The following is a 21,578-nucleotide window of genomic DNA, read 5'->3' as shown; positions in this document are numbered from 1 at the left end:
TAGTTGTATGTCCTGTTATCAGATCTAAAGGTTAGTTTTATATCACGTTAACAGACCTGACGGTTAGTTGTATGTCCTGTTATCAGATCTAAAGGTTAGTGTTATGTCACGTTAACAGACCTGACGGTTAGTTGTATGTCCTGTTATCAGATCTAAAGGTTAGTGTTATGTCATGCTATCAGATCTGAATGTTGTCCTCCGGTTATTTTGTGTTCTGACAGGGTACTGTGATTCGTGTGTTTTCCATCCCTGAGGGACAGAAACTATTTGAGTTCCGTCGAGGAGTCAAGAGGTAGGACACGTCTTTGTCTAGTCAATATTAAGTTATCTACATCTAAGTTCTGTTCATTCTGACGCTCACTGTCTCTGAGTTATGTTAGATGTGTTTCCAGGTGGGTTTTACTGTTGAAAAAAACAGCGTAACAGTGAATATCTGCAATCTCATAGTATTTTTTTTGTTTTCTGTTCCATGTCACTTTTGTACAGTGTCTTTGGGTCCCTGAAAAGCGCTATATAAATATAATGTATTATTATTATTATAAATTTGTTTGTGTATATTTTTCTCATGCAATGCATTCAGCGTCATGTGGTTATATTGCTAGCCCCTTTCTAACATCTACAAATATGTTTTGTTGTCGTATGCAGTAAGCCCATGACCCATCTAACAGGTCTTGATTGTATATATATATAGTTGCTTTTATATTAGTGGAAATTAGCACGTGATGGGGCGAAGTGCATAAGTAGTCTTATTGCATCAAACCAAGAGAAACGTATTTAGCTAGCTAGGTGACGCTTGGCTAATTGGGAATATCACATTAGTGTCTTTCTCCTCTCTAATCTGTCACATCCCTAGGGTCTAGTGTCTTTCTCCTCTCTAATCTGTTTCAAGCGTGGGTCCATTCTGATTCTCTCTCTCCGTTAGGTGTGTGTCTATCTGTTCACTGGCCTTCAGCATGGAGGGTCTGTATCTATCTGCCTCCAGCAACACTGAGACCGTCCACATCTTCAAACTAGAGACACAAAAAGAGAAGTATGAAGACGCATGTCACTAGTTAGCAACTGTAACTGCATGGAGAGAAACAGTATCTATAAAATAAGACCACCTTAATTCTTAATATCTAAACATTAATACCATGTTTTAGTATGAAAGCCTATTGCCAGTCAAGACAACCAGGTATTTAGAAGTACTTTTATTTCAATTACATTGAAAAGGAAAGTGAAATTACTGTTCATAACTAGCTAAAAGCTAAGTACACTGCTCACAAAGAAATTAAGGCAATACGTAGTCATTACAGTATAACACCAAGTTTATTGAACTTCAGGGATATCAATCTGTCCAGTTAGGAAGCATAAGCTATTGTGTATCAGTGTCACCTGTTTTGGTGCAAAGGAAAGTGACAACAGGTGCACTGGAAAGACAACAGCAAGACAACCCCCAAAAAGGGAGTGGTTTTGCAGGTGGTGGCCACAGAAAATTGCTCTCTTCTTATCCTACCTCCTTATCTTCTCTAGTTTGCATTTTGCTAGTGTACTTGTCAATACTGGTAGCATGCGGCGGTACCTGCAGCCAATTCAGGCTGCACAGCTCCTCCAGGATGGCACATTTATACATGCCGTCACAAGAAGGTTTGCTGTCTCTCCAAGTACAGTCTCTGGGTGGCATGAGGGCCCGACATCATCGAGTGGGACCTGTGCTCACGACCCAGCACCATGCAGCTCAATTGGCCTTCGCCAGTGAACTCCAGAATTGGTAGGTTCGCCATTGGCGGCCCGTTCTCTTCACAGCAGGTTCACACTGAGCACATGTGATGGACGTGAAAGAGTCTGAAGACGCTGTGGTGAACGTTATGCTGCCTGCAACATCATCCAGCATGACTGGTTTCAGGGTTTGTCAGTGATGGTATGGGGAGGCATATCCTTGGAGGGTCACACAGACCTTCACGTGCTAATGGTAATCCTGACTGCTGTTAGGTACCAGGATTCAATCCTTAGACCCATCGTCCAACCTTACCCTGGCGCTGTGGGACCTAGGTTCCTCCTGGTGCAGGACAATGCCCAGCCTCATGTGGCCAGAGTGTGTAGGCAGTTCCGGGATGATGAAGGCATTGCTTCCATTGACTGGCCCCCACGTTCCCCAGACCTGAATCCAATTCAGAACCTCTGGGACGTTATGTATCGGTACATCCAACGCCGCCAAGTGCCACCACAGACTGTCCAGGAGCGCACTGATGCCCTGATCCAGGTCTGGGAGGAGATCCCCCAGGACACCATCCGGGGTCTCATCTGGAGCATTCCCAGACGTTGTCGGGAGTGCATACAGGCATTTTGGGGCCATACGCACTACTGAGTCACATTATGAGTTGGAACAGCCTGTGATTTCAATTGTTAACTTTGATTTTCAGAGTTTGAATCCAGCCCTCAGTAGATTGGTGATTTTGGTTTCCATTGACCGTTGTTACGTCATTTTGTTCTCAACCAATTACACAAATTACGTTCATCGAGACCCGATGTGTGATTTAAATGTTCCCTTAATTTTTTGGAGCACTGTACTTTTTATGATTACATTCTTTAAATGTTATTATACACAGATTCACTCAACAAAGAGTAGTTGGTCTGAATTCTACCGATTGTCTAAAAGCATTTTCCCATTTAACTGATCGACATCCAGTGGTTTCAATACCGATGCAGTTTAAACATTTCAGCAGTGCAATGTGAATAATAATTTTCAGAACAAATGTTGAAATACAGTTGTGGTCAAAAGTTTGCATACCCTTAGAGAATTGGTAATATATGTCCCATTTGTAAAGAACTTGAGTGGGGATACACATTCAACTGGAGGTCATAACAGAATGGCGCAATCATAAAACATGGCTACAAAGAAAAAAATGAACTGACCCCTGTCAAAAGTCTGCATACCCTTAGTTGTTAATAGTGTATTGCCCCCTTTAGCATCAATGACAGCTTGCAGTCTTTTGTTATAGTTGTCTATGAGGCCCCAAATTCTTGCAGGTGATATAGCTGCCCATTCGTCTTGGCAAAATGCCTCCATGTCTTGCAAAGTCTTTGTTCGTCTTGCATGAACCACATGTTTGAGATCTCCCCAGAGTGGCTTGATGATATTAAGGTCAGGAGACTGATGGCCACCCCAGAACCTTCACCTTTTTCTGCTGTAACCACTGGAGGGTCAACTTGGCCTTGTGCTTAGGGTCGTTGTCATGCTGGAAAGTCCAAGAGCGTTCCCATGCGCAGCTTTCTTGCAGAAGAATGCAAATTGTCTGGCATATTTTTTGATAACATGCTGCATTCATATTGACATACATTTAGACAAGATTCCCTGTGCCTTTAGAGCTCACACACCCCCAAAACATCAGTGAGCCACCACCATGCTTCACAGTGGGGATGGTATTCTGTTCACTATAGGTCTTGTTGATCCCTCTCCAAACATAGCGCTTATGGTTGTGACCATAAAGCTCTATTTTGGTCTCGTCACTCCAAATTACAGTATGCCAGAGGCTGTGAGGCGTGTCAAGGTGTTGTCGGGCATATTGTAACCAGGCTGTTTTGTGGCATTGGCGCAGAAAAGGCTTCTTTCTGGCAACTCGACCATGCAACTAATTTTTGTTCAAGTATCGTCGTATTGTGCTCCTTGAAACAACCACACTGTCTTTTTCAAGAGCAGCCTATATTTCTCCTGAGGTTACCTGTGGGGTTTTCTTTGTATCAAGAACAGTTCTTTTGGCAGTTTTGGCTGAAATCTTTCTTGGTCTACCTGACCTTGGCTTGGTATCAAGAGATCCCCGAATTTTTCACTTCTTAATAAGTGATTGAACAGTACTAACTGGCATTTGCAAGGCTTTTTATATCCTTTTCCGTCTTTATAGAGTTCCATTACCTTGTTATGTAAGTCTTTTGACAGTTATTTTCTGCTCCCCATGGCTCAGTATCTAGCCTGCTTAGTTCATCCACATGAGAGCTAACAAACTCATTGACTATTTATACACAGACACTAATTGCAATTTAATAAGCCACAGGTATGGGAAATGCACCTTTACTTGCCATTTTCACCTGTGTGTGTCACCTTGTGTGTCTGTAACAAGGCCAAACATTCAAGGGTATGTAAACATTTGATCAGGGCCATTTGGGTGATTTCTGTTATCATTATGATTTCTGTTATCATTATATTTAAAACAACTATATGATAATAAATGGTTTCGTATGATCACTATCCTTAAACAAAAATACTTTTTTTCCCATATATATTCAAAATCAATGCCAAAATGTTACAGTATCTAACCCTAACTTGGTGTTGTATTGTTGGTGTATTGGCAGATTCTCTAAAATCTTTGTGTGTGTGTGTGTGTGTGTGTGTGTGTGTGTGTGTGTGTGTGTGTGTGCGCGCAGGCCCGCAGAGGAGCCCACTACATGGGGAGGGTACCTGGGAAAGGTTCTGATGGCCTCAACCACTTATCTGCCCTCGCAGGTGACCACTGCTGTGTGTGTGGCTGTCAAAGTGAATTTTACGTTATTTTAGAGGACATTTTGGGAATGTGAGGATCTTTTGGCTGATTATAACATAGACATTACAATTATACATATTTATACTGCTAATTACATATTTTAGCCGTAATATGTGTGTCATAAAAATACGACATCTCAAAACAATGTAGAATGAAATTACATTTTATGGAAGAATCTGGAAATACATCTCCCTTTTTTCCTGTTCTTGCAGTTCATAGTGAACCTAGATACATCGCATTGCTAACCAAATTGGGATCTAAAATAGAAGACCAAAACAAAAGCCTTTTAAAACAATATTCATTTTGTATCATACCCATAGGTTGTTCTGTGCCTGGCTGTACTAATTACAAGCAAACTTAAAGTGCCTTTTCTAATTTTGTTGAATCCGAATGCACCCCCGCTGTAGCTATAACAGACCCAGTGTAGCTATAACAGACCCAGTGTAGCTATAACAGACCCAGTGTAGCTATAACAGACCCAGTGTAGCTAGAACAGTTCCACTGTAGCTAGAACAGACCCAGTGTAGCTAGAACAGACCCACTGTAGCTAGAACAGATCCACTGTAGCTAGAACAGATCCACTGTAGCTAGAACAGATCCACTGTAGCTAGAACAGACCCAGTGTAGCTAGAACAGACCCAGTGTAGCTAGAACAGACCCACTGTAGTTTGAACAGATCTTACAGGTGAACACACACATGTTCTGTAGATTATGCGTTTAACAAGCGTGTACCATGCCCACAAACAGTAATATGAGCACACACTAGTAGAAATAACTTTTGCAGTGATTATGACATTATGATTATGACATTATGCATACATACTCATACACAGTCATACTCACTATGCCTACCATGGTCAGTTTTTGTTTGAGTAGCCATTGGTTATATATGATACAGTAGAGGGCCATCATTAGGAGGTTGATGGTTGAGAATGCTGCTTATTGCTGTTACAATATAGTTGATCTGAGTTCTACATGTTACAAAGTGAAACAGGCCTCCCTTTTGCACAAGTTTATACAGGATTACCATTTATGCATTTTCTATAGATTTGACATATTACACAAATGTGAACGCACAGTGTAAGGCACATTTTGCAATGGAACTGTGAGCAACAACTTCAGTGTCTGCTGAACTGTTCTGAAGGTCCTTTGCCGAGACCTGTGGGTTCTGCTGTGTAGATCTGACCAGTTTTCATACAAATCATTGTAATGGTTTCTCCTTCCTCTGACTTGCACTGTTCAATTTAACAGCATTGTTCTAGAATGTTGAAACTGGTAACTGGAAGTGATGAATTTCCTATAGCCTGTTACAGAAAGGAGGCACGTTTCAATTTGCATCATGTAGAGGTCAGGTCAACATCTGTTTACAGAAATATTAATTTACCCGGGGCTGCCTGGAACAAGCACATTTTATAATTCTAGAGTAATGACATGGTTTTGGACTTAAAACATTGTTGGGAGGAATATAAGTGTATGAAGTTGATTCAATAGTATACATTTCAGGTCCAAAAGAGCACAACGGACATTATTGAAAGCCAGTTAATGTAGTCTAAAAGCTTAAAGTTAATGGCATAACCTAAAAGAAATACATTGTTAAATGATTTGCCAGTTAGACAAAAAAACATTTAGTCACTCCATCAAATATTCACAACATTACATTCCAACACTGACAAAACCAAATTGTTTCTTTATGTAGTGTGTATTCAGCTTTGCCCAGATTGTGTAGGCTGTGGTTTCATTTTATCATGTTGTATAGCCAGGTGAACACTTCCAAAACACTTTAATGTTCACTCTTGCTAAACACACGGTTCTTGTCTTAAACTATATTGTGTTTTCTGGATCTTGTCATTTTTGTTGTGTGGAAACAAGCATTAGCTGATGGCTTAAAGACAGCTAATAGGTATCCTCATCAACAAAAACAATTAATACAGAAGCTCAAAATTAACACTAAGTCCTCTTTTGTTTATTTCGTCCATTAATGTTTTAGGGTCTTCAAAATTATTAAACAAAAACATGAACAGGGAGAGAGCTTCTTCTTCTTCCTCTAGAGTTGAGGCCACTCTGAGCATCTGCACAACACCCTCTGTTTCCTCATTCTTCAGGGGTGAGGACTTGTACCCGGTCTCACCCTCTATTTCCTCATCCTTCCGGGGTGAGGACTTGTACCCGTTCTCACCCTCTATTTCCTCATTCTTCAGGGGTGAGGACTTGTACCCGTACTCACCCTCTATTTCCTCATTCTTCAGGGGTGAGGACTTGTACCCGGTCTCACCCTCTATTTCCTCATTCTTCAGGGGTGAGGACTTGTACCCGGTCTCACCCTCTATTTCCTCATTCTTCAGGGGTGAGGACTTGTACCCGGTCTCAGAAGAGGCCCATGTTGGCATTTACCCAGGCAACAGCATCCCCCAGGTCAACAATGCATCTTGGCAACTGAAATGAAAGATCTCAACAATCACACAGAAGATGGCCAAGACAAAATTATTACTTTGTTCACATCTGTAAATTATGATAACCTAGAGTATATGAATCTACAGAATAATGGGTCTTGAATGCTCGCATATAGTGACAGTGGGATCAGTGTCATCATGCAACTTTAGCTAGTTATAACTAGTTATAGTTTTCTGTGTTCTGTAACAAGCAAGCTATTGGAAATTCAGATTCAAAGAATGTAGTAGATAAGTGATCTTAATGAACACATTTCCCACATATTTAGCTAGAGGTTGTGATATGGACGCACTTACCAAAAAACCCTGTCATTGACCCTGTCATTCTTCCTTCAGAAACGCACACACTTAATGTCAATGGGCGTAACTCAATGTTCAGGAACCCCCCCACATATTACGCAATGCCCACGACATGCGGTCTGCAAAAATACCCACTTCCACAGAGGGGACGGGAAAGGGGAGGGACTGGGCCGAATCAGGAAGTACCGCTCCACCGTAGTTGTAGTCTTTTTGAAAGAGGAAGATTTTTGACACCTTGTACACTTATCCAGATATCTGCTGATAGGAACATTGCTGAAACACTTTCAATTGCTCTATCAATCAATAACATAACTATGAACAAATTGGCTTGTAGTGCAATCGGTATAACATGAAGGCTGTGCAAACTGAGAAAACATGACTACAAATGTTTTTCAGATTTCGCTTGTGTGTGTTGCTGTGTGTGTGTGTGTTTTAATGTGTATCTGTGTGTCAGGTGACAGAGATGTTCACTCAAGGAAGAGCCTTCGCCACTGTACGCCTGCCCTTCTCTGGACACAAGAACATCTGCGCCCTAGCCCTGTAAGACACACCCACACTAACTGGACACACTGAGCCCTATAAGACACACCCACACTAACTGGACACACTGAGCCCTGTAAGAAACACCCACACTAACTGGACACACTGAGCCCTGTAAGAAACACCCACACTAACTGGACACACTGAGCCCTGTAAGAAACACCCACACTAACTGGACACACTGAGCCCTGTAAAATACACCCACACTAACTGGACACACTGCACTCTGTACAACACACCCACACTAACTGGACACACTGCACCCTGTAAAACACACCAACACTAACTGGACACACTGAGTTTGCCCGATGCAGATCCTAAAATTAGGTTTACTGGTTATGGTTATAACTAGAGTCAGGTTTACTGGTTAGAGTTAGAACTAGAGTCAGGTTTACTGGTTAGGGTTAGAACTAGAGTCAGATTTACTGGTTAGGGTTAGAACTAGAGTCAGGTTTACTGGTTAGAGTTAGACCTAGAGTCAGGTTTACTGGTTAGAGTTAGAACTAGAGTCAGGTTTACTGGTTATGGTTATAACTAAAGTCAGGTTTACTGGTTAGAGTTAGAACTAGAGTCAGGTTTACTGGTTAGAGTTAGAACTAGAGTCAGGTTTACTGGTTAGGGTTAGAACTAGAGTCAGGTTTACTGGTTAGGGTTAGAACTAGAGTCAGGTTTACTGGTTAGGGTTAGAACTAGAGTCAGGTTTACTGGTTAGGGTTAGAACTAGAGTCAGGTTTACTGGTTAGGGTTAGAACTAGAGTCAGGTTTACTGGTTAGAGTTATAACTAGAGTCAGGTTTACTGGTTAGAGTTAGAACTAGAGTCAGGTTTACTGGTTAGAGTTAGAACTAGAGTCAGGTTTACTGGTTAGGGTTAGAACTAAAATTAGGTTTACTGGTTAGTAGGGGTGTAACGGTTTACGTATTCATACCATCGGTACAGGACGTTCGGTTCGGTGAGCGTTGTGATCAGAATTAATATAGTCTAGTTTTAACCAGGCATGTTACTTTTAGAATAGACGTTTTGTCCCTTATGATTTTGTTCTGTAAGCTGATGAGGCCCTCCAGGAGCAATTCTGTTCCAGCAATCCTGTTCCAGCCAATTGCCATCTGCGTTGCAGGCTTTGCTCCTTAGTTTATTTTGTGAACACGCATTTTACCTGGATGATATATATTGCAGAAGTACGGGAGCAAAGTTGGCTTACTGTAAGAAACGATGGCAGCTAGAGACCAGGATGACACACATCCACTTCCTCCCTTGTCTATTAGAGTACAAACTAAACATGGAGAGGCTGCGTTTAGCTGGAAGAAACTACCAGAAGATCTTAGACGTGCCCCAAACGTATACATTTTTAAATCCAGGTTAAAAACACTTCTCACGTGCCTACGACTGAGCACTTCAACTTAACCACACTGTTAAGCCTTACAACTTCCCACTTTTAATCTTTATATGTTTTCTTATTGTATTTTTTTATTATGATGTATTCGTTTGCTTGGATGTTTTCATTTGAGTATTTGTTTTTATGTTATTGTACTTCCATTAATTTTTCTTTGTAAAGCACATTGAATTGCTTCGATGTATGAATTGTGCTATATAAATAAACTTGCTTGCTATTACAGCATACAAAATCTGCAAAGAAGTGAAAGAAGACTTAGACTAGCTCTCTATAGCTAGCCACAAGCAAACCTAAGCTAACGTTATTAAGGCTAACAAGAACATTGAACTCTGAGTTAGCGCCTTTTTTTGGAACAGGTAATTCTATTTTTCATATTATTATTTGGAACTTCATTCTCAATCAGGCATTGGCGTGGAACTGCTTTCTGACCGGCAAGTAATTGCTTAATGTTGTAATAATTTTTTTTACCAAACAAATCCTACTTAATGCAGCTTTAACAGTGGCAATGGGCAAAGTTTATAACTTCATAATAAATTAAAATGTATTTTATGTTTGGCATGTCTTTCCACTGTACCGAAATCGTACCGAACTGTGACTTAACATTTTCGGTATGTACCAAACTGTGGTATGTTCGGTATGTACCAAGACTTTTGCGTACCGTTACACCCCTTATAACTGGAGTCTGGTTTACTAGTTAGGGTTAGAACTAGTTTCAGGTTTATGGCTATGGGAAATTTGAAGGGTCCCCAAAATGTTCTAACACGTAAAGGAAGAAATGGTCTGTTTATCTGTGTGTTACCTATATTGTTTTATCACCTGTGTGTGTGTGTGTGTGTGTGTGTGTGTGTGTGTGTGTGTGTAGGATCCAAAAGATTCCCCGTCTGTTGGTGGCAGCAGCTGACGGTTATCTGTACCTCTACAACCTGGACCCACAAGAGGGAGGAGAGTGTACCCTGATGAAGCAGCACAGGTACCCCCACCCCAAACACACACACCCTGATGAAGCAGCACAGGTACCCCCCCCCACCCCACCCCCAACCAACAAACACCCTGATGAAGCAGCACAGGCACCCCCCCCAACACACACCTTGAAGAAGCAGCACAAGCACCCCCCCCCAACACACACACCCTGATTAAGCAGCACAGGAACCCCCCCCCCCCCAACACACACACCCTGATGAAGCAGCACAGGAACCCCCCCCCCAACACACACACCCTGATGAAGCAGCACAAGCACCCCCCCCCCAACACATACACCCTGATTAAGCAGCACAGACACCCCCACCAACACATACACCCTGATGAAGCAGCACAGGCACCCCCCCCAACACATACACCCTGATGAAGCAGCACAGGCACCCACCCCCCCCAACACACACACCCTGATGAAGCAGCACAGGCACCCCCCCCCCCCCCAACACACACACCCTGATGAAGCAGCACAGGCACCCCCCCCAACACACACACACTGATGAAGCAGCACAGGCACCCCCCCCCAACACACACACCCTGATGAAGCAGCACAGGCACCCCCCCCCCAAAACACACACCCTGATGAAGCAGCACAGGCACCCCCCCCCCCCCCAACACACACACCCTGATGAAGCAGCACAGGCACCCCCCCCCCCCCCAACACACACACCCTGATGAAGCAGCACAGGCACCCCCCCCAACACACACACTCTGATGAAGCAGCACAGGCACCCCCCCCCCAACACACACACCCTGATGAAGCAGCACAGGCACCCCCCCCCCAAAACACACACTCTGATGAAGCAGCACAGGCACCCCCCCCCAACACACACACCCTGATGAAGCAGCACAGGCACCCCCCCCAACACACACACCCTGATGAAGCCGTGTAACAGGTCCAACCACCAACTCAGTGATCTAGAAACCTTCTGTTTCCTGTTTCCACCAGGCCACTGGCACAGTGTCCTTCCTGGTAATGGGAATCTTTCTCCCTGCAATCACTTTCTGTTCGTGGTGGCATCTACAGTATCAATACAATTCCAATAAAATTACTTTTGTTTGTGTGTTTTCAGGTTAGACGGCAGTGCTGAGCCTCCCAATGAAATCCTGGAACAGGGGTCACATGACCGCCCCCTTAACGCACAGACCTACAACAGTGCGGCAACTAAAGGTAAACAAACACACAACAAACCATTCTACACTGTAGATATACAACAAATAGACTCTGTATATCCTATAAACTGTATATTATTTTGTAATAGGTTATGTTAAGTTTTATCTGAGTTAAACGTAATATAACCTAATTACATCTGAGAGTCTATTGGAATTTTGCAGTATTTGACCATTGTTCTTTACAAACCTGTTCAAGCTCTGCAATCTTCAAGTCATTCTACACATGTTGTCTTGTATTTTAGTTGGAACTCTTACTTGGCCGTTCATGAATAATTCCCTTTTTGTTTCTCAGCCACGCTACTGCAGCTTTGTAGTTGTGAGCTTCTGGTCATTGTCATGCTGAAAGTAAAACTTTGTCCCAGTTTCAGCTTTCTTGCATTAAGCTTTGGATATTGTCTAAAACCCAATGTGTGAACCTTTATGGCTACATGCATATTTACAGGAAGCACCCCTTCAATCATTGGACACCTCTGTAATTTTCCAGCCCTAGACTACAAGCAAGGATGGATTTAAATAAATGATGTTCCACCTGGGGGGTATTCCGTCAAGGCAGATAAAGAAAATTCAGGTTTATTTCGATAAATCTGGCTGCTTTCAGTGAGGGTTCCTTTCCATTACTGTGGCTGGTAGCAAGAGGGTTTATTTATATAACACAATTCATACATCGAAGCAATTCAAAGTGCTTTACAAAGAAAAAATATAAAAATACAATAACATACTCACATGAAAACATGAAAACAACATCATAATAATAAAAAATAGAAAACAGGATAAAAACATCTATAAGGAAGTTATAAGGCTAAACAGTGTGGTTAGGTTTAAGTGCTCAGTCATAGGCATGTGAAAAGAGAAGTGTTTTTTACCTGGATTTAAAAATGTATTTGTTTGGGGCACGTCTAAGATCTTCTGGTAGATTATTCCAGTTGTGTACAACATAACTGCTAAACGCAGCTTCTCCATGTTTAGTTTGGACTCTGGGCTCTACTAGCTGATGTGTCCTTGGATCTAAGAGCCCTGCTCGGTTTATATTCTTCAAACATATCAGAAATGTATTCGGATCCTAAACCATTCAGAGATTTCTAAACTAAAAGCACCACATTAAAATCTATTCTGGAAGCCAATGCAAAGATTTAAGAACCGGAGTGATGTGCTTTGTTCTCTTGGTCCTGGTTAACATTCTAGCAGCAGCATTCTGAATGAGCTGCAGCTGTTTTACAGTCTTTTTTTATAGGAGTCCCTGCTCAGTAACCAAGGTAATTTATACATCTGAACTAGTCTGCTCCCTCGCAGGCTAACTGTCAAGCTTAACTTAGCTGTGTTCCAAAGAATGTCCAACAGGCAGAAACAGAACCCCAGACTTTTGTCTGTCATTGTGACCAAGCATGAATTTACGTGTTTAATTGAGTTCCAAAGAACATATCAATAGAAATAAACAAGTTAAGAAAAGCATGATACAACTTTCACTGTCTTCAAAAGCCAATAGTTAATTGACATAGGCCTAGACTACGGCTGAATCTCAAATCGCATATTACAAGTACTTGCTTCGCAGATGATGGTTAAGTACGTACTGTTTAGTATATAGTAAGCTAGTATGCCAGTATTGGGACTGATTGGGACCTACATTGCTATAATATGGTGTTTCAACATGACATTTTATTGCGCATTAACATCACGCCAGGTTTGAGCATTTTGCTCGACACCATTAAGCATTGTTTAACTGACTAACGTTTCTTATGAAGTTTACTTCCACCAAAAATAGCATCTGTGAACTGTATGGCTTTTTCCACTGGCCATTTTAAAAGCTTATAAGCCAGTAATACTAGTATCTTACTGCTTGAAAAAAGTCATGAGGATTGAGAAATTGCTAGCCAGACAGTCAACAAACTTGACCCTGCCAATGCTATTTCATTTTAGAGCACAACAACGTTCAACATTGATGCAATAACTATCAATATAGGTGACGATAACTGACTGTTTCGTCCAGTGAAAGGACGAGAGAATCGTGAAAACCCCTCCTCTTTCAATGCGCAAGTAGTTGTGGTCTACATTACCCCAACAAGCATGAATGGGTGCATAATCTGAAAATACACCAGAAATAGTAGACCATTGGCATACTATTTCCAGCGTACAATGGTTTGAGACATACTAATCTTCTCGCATACTAATCTGGCATACTATATAGAATGCAAGTACACCATTTGAGATTTAGCCTATATAAGCAGTGCATCTAAAGACCAGCCAGTTGCAACCAAATATGGCATGTCCAATCCTCAACAACCCTGTGGATGAAGGTGCTAAGATTCTACAAAGTATTTACACCACCAGCCCCAAGGGTCTTCAGAGACAGACGTTCTCCACTGGGCTTCACTGATGAGTGTCTGTGGGAGAGGTACAGGTTCAGTGGGCCCAGCAAAGTATACCTATGCAGTCTGCTGGAACCACACATAAGGAAGAACACTCAACATAGCCAAGCCTTGACCATTGTTCAGTCTGTCTGCATAGCTCTGTTTCTTTGCATGTGGGACATTCTTGTACAGTATTGGTGATGCAGAAGGTCTTGCGAAGGCAACTGAATGCCAGGAAATAAGGGTGTGCCTTACTCTAAAGCAGTACCTAAATATGTTCACCGCTTTCCCTGGTCACCTTGAATCACAAAGGAGGCATTTTATTTAGTTGCAGGTATGTGACAGTGAAAATAAATGTAAAGTAACCTACAAGTTGACAAGCCTTTGTATTAACGTAGTCGACTTTTTCAGGCTTCCCCAATGTTATAGGCACAGTAGACTGTATCTATGTGCATGCCAGTCCTCATCTGGACCTGTGAAGGCAGACTATGTCAATCGGAAATCTTTCCATAGCCTGAACGTACCGGCATCTACTGGAGGCATGTATCCAGAAACAGTAAGGCAGAATAGTAGCAATTGGATTTGGATGAAATGTACACCTGTACAAATAGATCAAATACGTTTTGATGCCAACACTTTTTGGGGATTTAAATCCCGTTACCCTGGCAGTTGTTCACAGAAATGTCAATTTCAATGTCTACCTCACACAAAGTAGTAACTGTACTGTAAAGAGATAATGTTTCACTTTATCTTTTCAGCACAGATCAATCAGAAAAAAATATGGTTATTTCCTTTCCTAACTGAGTATGTCATAGCACTAACATGTAGCTGCAGAAGTCCTATGCCAAACTAGATTTGATACCTCACACAATGTCAGACCCAAAGTTACAAATATTATTCTGGAATGTGAGAATATTGAGAGAATTCTACATTTTGAAAGACACCACTGCATCAACTCTTCTTAGTCATGCTGAGCAATTTAAAATGAATGCAATGCCAGGCAAAGTGTGCCACATCATTGTTCACCATTGATCTGCAATGGAAGTTGCCTGATAGATAATAGCTGTGGCCACATTCTTTTTTGGCTATTCAGTTGGCCTTTGTTGAGATATAACCGCTAAGAATGAATATAGGCCAAGGGTTACTGGGTCAAAAAGGCTTCAAGCCTCACCGAATTAGGGTAATTAACAGTAAATGCATTGTAGTTATGTCAGTTCACATAAGTTAATCTAATAATTTTGATTGATCATAAATCTGATATCATCTAGCCTGATAATATAGCCAATCTACTTATCTAGTGATCTGAATGTTCATTTATTAAAAAATGTCAATTTTGTCAGTGTTGCCCTTTTTAGTGATGACTCCTTTAAATTCTTCATTAAGTCCAATCAGCAGGGTTTGTTCAGTACTTCAGAAGACCACCGCTCTAGTTTTTGCTTCTTTTTTGCGACATAGTATCTTCATTTCGATGATCCTTTGATTTGGGCTGCTTATATGCTCTGTGCGAGTGCACAATGCAAGCTTGTTCAAGCCTGGTTTGAGTTAACGTTGTCAAGACATGGTTAAATTGTGTTAATGGAACGGCTTGAGTCTTAAGTGGAAGTTGGCGTTTATTCAAGCCGGGCTTTTTCAATTAAGCGCAGATTTCATTAGAGGCATTGATGGAATTACCCCCCTGCATTCTTGGTAAATAAACAGTGTAACAGCCAGTCTTTACAATGCCGAGACTGTGAAAAATACACACAAAATGAACCCAAAATGAAAGGTTTATAATCACTTTCTATGTCCTGTAGTATTTTTTAAGTGAAACCAAAAGAAAAAACATTTCCAAACACTTCTTCATTAAAGTGTAAAAGTAACAGCTGAGAACAGGTGAGGCACAGGTCTTTCTTACCCCAGCCTACTTGTCGGATTAGTCCATAGAAAAGGCAAAAATAAGTTCAAAAATAAAATGAGTTGGTCCAAGACTTTCTGAGGACCAGTGGACCTTGTGCATAATGTCTTGTTTGTGCCGTACATTAGACATCCTTCCTGCTCTGATCGTACTCACCTGTTTTATAGAGGACTGGGAGGAAGGTGGTTCCCCCTGTTTTATAGAGGACTGGGAGGAAGGTGGTTCCCCCTGTTTTATAGAGGACTGGGAGGAAGGTGGTTCCCCCTGTTTTATAGAGGACTGGGAGGAAGGTGGTTCCCCCTGTTTTATAGAGGACTGGGAGGAAGGTGGTTCCCCCTGTTTTATAGAGGACTGGGAGGAAGGTGGTTCCCCCTGTTTTATAGAGGACTGGGTGGAAGGTGGTTCCCCCTGTTTTATAGAGGACTGGGAGGAAGGTGGTTCCCCCTGTTTTATAGAGGACTGGGAGGAAGGTGGTTCCCCCTGTTTTATAGAGGACTGGGAGGAAGGTGGTTCCCCCTGTTTTATAGAGGACTGGGAGGAAGGTGGTTCCCCCTGTTTTATAGAGGACTGGGAGGAAGGTGGTTCCCCCTGTTTTATAGAGGACTGGGAGGAAGGTGGTTCCCCCTGTTTTATAGAGGACTGGGAGGAAGGTGGTTCCCCCTGTTTTATAGAGGACTGGGAGGAAGGTGGTTCCCCCTGTTTTATAGAGGACTGGGAGGAAGGTGGTTCCCCCTGTTTTATAGAGGACTGGGAGGAAGGTGGTTCCCCCTGTTTTATAGAGGACTGGGAGGAAGGTGGTTCCCCCTGTTTTATAGAGGACTGGGAGGAAGGTGGTTCCCCCTGTTTTATAGAGGACTGGGAGGAAGGTGGTTCCCCCTGTTTTATAGAGGACTGGGAGGAAGGTGGTTCCCCCTGTTTTATAGAGGACTGGGAGGAAGGTGGTTCCCCCTGTTTTATAGAGGACTGGGAGGAAGGTGGTTCCCCCTGTTTTATAGAGGACTGGGAGGAAGGTGGTTCCCCCTGTTTTATAGAGGACTGGGAGGAAGGTGGTTCCCCCTGTTTTATAGAGGACTGGGAGGAAGGTGGTTCCCCCTGTTTTATAGAGGACTGGGAGGAAGGTGGTTCCCCCTGTTTTATAGAGGACTGGGAGGAAGGTGGTTCCCCCTTCTAGTTACGTCTCATTCCCCCGTAAACAGTAACACATGGCCATAGGCTTGATGCTAGCCTTGATGCTAATTGAGGAAGAAGTAAATAATATACACCAAGGGGGTGAATACTTTTGAGAGACACTTTGTGTTACTTGTAATTTAAGTGTTTTGGTGTAAAGAACTAACAATAAAACTAGTTGAGTAACAGTCATAGTTCCTCTCCACCTCTAACCCTTGACTGCTGACCTCTCTTCAGGTTACTGTGAGGAGGTGGGTGCTGTGGGAGGGGCAGGACTAGAGGATGATCTCAGCGACCTGCGATTGGATGATGAGAATGAGGAGCAGCCACCACTCATCCTGGAGACGGACTGAATGACAGCTGCAGCAACTAATCAGAGAGCTTCTCTGTTGCTGCTAGCAACATGCGAAATGGGGGGGGCGTGATTAAAAAACGCTCAGTGTTCCACAGCCTGTCTGTCTGTCTGTGGATTTATAGATGTTTGCTCCTTCTCCCTCCCCTCCCTCTATCCACCTTTCCAGATGACCCCAACCATCCTCTGTCCAGATGACCCCAACCATCCTCTGTCCAGATGACCCTAACCCTTCCTCTGTCCAGATGATCCTAACCCTTCCTCTGTCCAGATGACCCTAACCCTTCCTCTGTCCAGATGACCCTAACCCTTCCTCTGTCCAGATGACCCTAACCCTTCCTCTGTCCAGATGACCCTAACCCTTCCTCTATCCAATTGATCCTAACCCTTCCTCTGTCCAATTGATCCTAACCCTTCCTCTGTCCAATTGATCCTAACCCTTCCTCTGTCCAATTGATCCTAACCCTTCCTCTGTCCAAATGACCCTAACCTTTCCTCTGTCCAGATGATCCTAACCCTTCCTCTGTCCAGGTGACCCTATAGCTTTGCATGTACATGTGCAAGATTAGATGTGCATCGCTGTAACTGAACCGCTCTCGTGTGTGTGCGTGAATGCGTTTGCGTGAATGTGTGTGTTTGCGTGCACATCAGACCTCTTGTCAGAAGCACTGTGATGTGTTCTGTTAATGGTCACACCTACACACAAACACACACACACGCACAATGTTGAATGAAAGTGTAAGTGCCTATCTGCCCATCGTCATGGTTACTACAGACTAATAAATCTGTTATCATCATGGTTACTACAAAATAAAGCAGTGTATTTTCAGATTTTTGATCTTACTTCAACGTCCTTTCTGCTTCTAAACTCACACACCCATGAGCACATCTCAAATGTTGTTGTTAAAGGATGTTGCGAAAGCTTCTGACATCAGGTTTGTGTAAGTGTCAGCTGGGCATGTATATTAGCATATGTTAGCATTAGCTTCCCCATTCACTCAACCTACCCAATCAGTTGGAAGCTCAGTGAACAAGCCCTTCCCCTCTGGCTACAGATACTGGTCAATGAGATCTGTAAAACCAATCTGATAGGGTAAGGAACTGGATTCCTTTGCTCTGTGTGTGTGTGCGCGCGCATGCGCTAGTGAGAGAGAGAAAAGTGTGTATGTGAGAGAGAGAGAAAAGTGTGTGTGTGAGAGAGAGAGACCAGGGATGTAGCCAGTGGAGAATGTTGGTAACATTAACAGGCAGTGCCTGGATGCTGTTCAGCCTAATTGAATACCTACATCCCTGGATGATTCATTGGTCAAAAACAATAGGTAGTAAAATCATTAAGATTGGGTGTGTCCACTGGGTCTTGTCAAACACCTTCCCTGGACCCCCAAGATGAGGTTGAGCCGCTAGAGACAGGTCATGTGACCAGACTTTTTCGAATGATTCATGATTTTGTATAAAATGTGAAATAAATTGATCCGAAACAAAATAAAATCCATGTTGATGTAACAGACATGTCTTTCTGTCATCAATTAGACTATATGTTTTAAAAGAGAAGTATGGATTAGTCTCAAGCCAAAAATAATATGAATATGTAGCCTGCCATTACATACTTTTACCAAGGGTTTCCATACTCCACCCATGATTTATCAAGGGTTTCCACACTCCAACCATTATTTACCAAGGGTTTTCATATACTCTACCCATGATTTACCAGGGGTTTCCATACTCCACTCATGATTTATCAAGGGTTTCCACACTCCAACCATTATTTACCAAGGGTTTTCATATACTCTACCCATGATTTACCAAGGGTTTCCATACTCCTTCCATTATCTACAAGGGTTTCCATACTCCACTAATGATTTACCAGGGGTTTCCATACTCCATTCATGAGCTACCAAGCATTTCCATAGTCCATCAATGATCTTCCAAGCTTCCATACTCCCCAAGGGTTACCAAGCCAAGTGTTACACTCGGTCTGGTCACTGGTGATGATCATCAAAAAATAAGCTTGTATGCTCTTTCTAAGAGAGTATGTATCTTTCTAAGAGAGGTCAGCCAGTTGCACACTCCTTCAAAACATATTTTTGGCATTGTGTTTTGTAACAATACTGCAAACTAAGGACAAGGAAAGAAGGACTTGGTGTCATGGTTCTGGTATCCTTCTCTGCCCTAACACTAACAGGCAGCCAGTGTAAGGATGCTAGTACAGGAGTAATGTGTTAAAATGTTTTTGTTCCAGTTAGGATTCTAGCAGCCGTGTGCAGCACTAATTGAAGTTTATTTATTGATTTATCAGGGTAACCGGAAAGAAAAGCATTGCTGTAATCTAATCTAGAAGTAACGAAAGCATTAATTGGTTTTTCTGTTTATCCATTTATCAGTTTTTGATAGACATTTTCTGATTTTTGCAATGTTTCTAAGATGAAAATAAGGAACTCTTGAGATATATTTTATATGTTAACCAAAGGAGAGGTCAGGGTCAAAGGTAACGTCGAGGTTTCTTACAGTTTTTTGGGATACTACCATGCAGCCATCGAAGTTCACAGTGAGATCTGCCATCAAAAGATAACGGTTAGGGTTTCTTGGGTTATTGTTTCTTGACAATCACCCAGAGGCAGCATATATAGTGAGAACATTAATGGGCCCAGAACCGAGCTTTGAGGAACACCAAAACATACCTTTGACTTGTCAGAGGATATGCCATCCACACATACAAACTTATCTTATCTTTCAGATAAATAAGATTTAAACCAGGCTAGAACATGTCCACATAGCCCAAAAGGGGTTTCCAGTCTCTCTAAGAAAAGGGAGTGATCAATAGTGTCAAAAGCAGCACTGAGATCAAGAAGCAACAGGACGGATGCGGAACCTTTGTCTGAGGCCATTTGAAGGTCATTTGTTACCTTCAAGAGTGCAGTCTCAGTACTATGATGGGGTCTGAAACCGGACTAGCTAGCATATGTTTAGTATCTAGCAGTGGTTAATTTGAGCCATATCATGTTGGAACAGGATCCAGCACCTCTCAGATTTTTCAGGATTTTCCTCAGTTTGTTCCGACATCTATTTTTCACAGATCCGTTCTTCTGCGCATGACTTTTTCCGACTTTTTGTTCGTTTTGCACTGTAAACATTCCATTAGAAGCCATTAGAGTTCATAAAGTTGTCTTTCCTGCCGCCTATTGTAGCCTCAGCAGTGCCTTATGAGATTGTGAATGTTTTAGCTTTTTTGTTGTCCACTATTTGCCCTACCAATGTACTCTATTCGCGTCGATTTGCCAACCAGGTCCATGTCTCTTGCATGAGTGAGGTAAAGTTAGTTTTATAAAGGACATTCAGTAGACCTTCATATTCGCCCGTCAAAACCAACTAATTTAGGACAACGAAAATTATGGTTTCTTGATCAGGAGAAGATGAACTACAATCCACACTATCAATCAAAGATTTTGTATATTTTTTAGTTTTTCCAAAATATTTTTTATAATGATATTAGAATTAAATCGCGTCTACAAAAAGTGTGCCATGACAACAAAAGTGCTATATACAGACACGTGGGGGGATAGTCTTCAATCTAAGGCTTTGAGATTTTCAAACTTTGTAGCTAATTTTTGAGTTTATCATTATGAATTCAATAGCATCTACAAAACGTGTCCCATGACAACAAAAGTGCTATATTCGGACATCGGACATCTTTTTAATTTTTTTCAGCAATTAAATTTTTTTCCTTAGAAATTCAATAGCGTCTATGAAAAGTGGTATATTAGGACATGGGGAGGATGGGCTACAATCTACTGCTTTTATTTTTGCATTTATTGAATTCATAATGATAAACAAAAAATGTTGCTAAAATATTTCAGACACTGACACTGAAATATATTACAGACCCTGACCATCATACAGACACTACCTCTGGTCAGCGTTGTTGTACTGGTTCTGAATATCATACAGACACTACCTCTGGTCAGCGTTGTTGTACTGGTTCTGAATATCATACAGACACTACCTCTGGTCAGCGTTGTTGTACTGGTTCTGAATATCATACAGACACTACCTCTGGTCAGCGTTGTTGTACTGGTTCTGAATATCATACAGAGACTACCTCTGGTCAGCGTTGTTGTACTGGTTCTGAATATCATACAGAGACTACTTAAGGTCAACGTTTTACTTTTCCTGGCACAGCATACGTTGGCAAATGGTCAGTGACAGAAGGACCTTCAGTTAGACTGTCAGAGGCTGAACAAATACAAATCAAGTACAAACCAGTGAGCTGGGTTTGTCAGCATGGCCTGGGGAAATATTTGTTTTAACTGTTTATCAATTTATAGGCAGTACAGTGCAATGAGAAAGATAGCACATGCCTTTGAAAATGTTGTACTTATTATAAATGTAAACATACAAACTGTTAAATAATTGTAATCACATCTCACATACCCCAGAATGACATACCCCAAAATGTTGTTGTGATTTGAAAGAAAAGGATGC

The 21,578-nt window shown here is 41.9% G+C and overlaps 2 protein-coding genes across 4 annotated transcripts in view; both read left to right on the top strand.

Moving 5' to 3' along the window:
- The window catches only part of wipi2 (WD repeat domain, phosphoinositide interacting 2), a 41,279-nt gene extending 22,677 nt beyond the window's left edge, over positions 1 to 18,602 (top strand). For all 3 annotated transcript variants that reach the window (XM_020051093.3, XM_013136175.4, XM_013136176.4), the window contains exons 7-13: positions 222 to 292; positions 923 to 1,030; positions 4,402 to 4,480; positions 7,719 to 7,804; positions 10,059 to 10,166; positions 11,242 to 11,339; positions 16,985 to 18,602. In XM_020051093.3, coding sequence (XP_019906652.1) covers positions 222 to 292; positions 923 to 1,030; positions 4,402 to 4,480; positions 7,719 to 7,804; positions 10,059 to 10,166; positions 11,242 to 11,339; positions 16,985 to 17,100 — 666 coding nt within the window. In that variant the 3' untranslated portion in view covers positions 17,101 to 18,602. The remainder of the gene's footprint in view (positions 1 to 221; positions 293 to 922; positions 1,031 to 4,401; positions 4,481 to 7,718; positions 7,805 to 10,058; positions 10,167 to 11,241; positions 11,340 to 16,984) is intronic.
- Positions 13,145 to 16,978, top strand: LOC117595219. The gene is made up of 2 exons (XM_034295110.1): positions 13,145 to 16,698; positions 16,735 to 16,978. The coding sequence occupies exons 1-2, from the start codon at positions 15,684 to 15,686 to the stop codon at positions 16,749 to 16,751; spliced, it is 1,032 nt and encodes a 343-aa protein (XP_034151001.1). The 5' UTR covers positions 13,145 to 15,683; the 3' UTR covers positions 16,752 to 16,978.
- Positions 18,603 to 21,578: the final 2,976 nt, after the last annotated feature.

Source organism: Esox lucius, chromosome 11 (assembly GCF_011004845.1).
Source record: "Esox lucius isolate fEsoLuc1 chromosome 11, fEsoLuc1.pri, whole genome shotgun sequence".
Taxonomy (NCBI): domain Eukaryota; kingdom Metazoa; phylum Chordata; class Actinopteri; order Esociformes; family Esocidae; genus Esox; species Esox lucius.
This window is presented reverse-complemented; position numbering and strand designations above follow the sequence as displayed.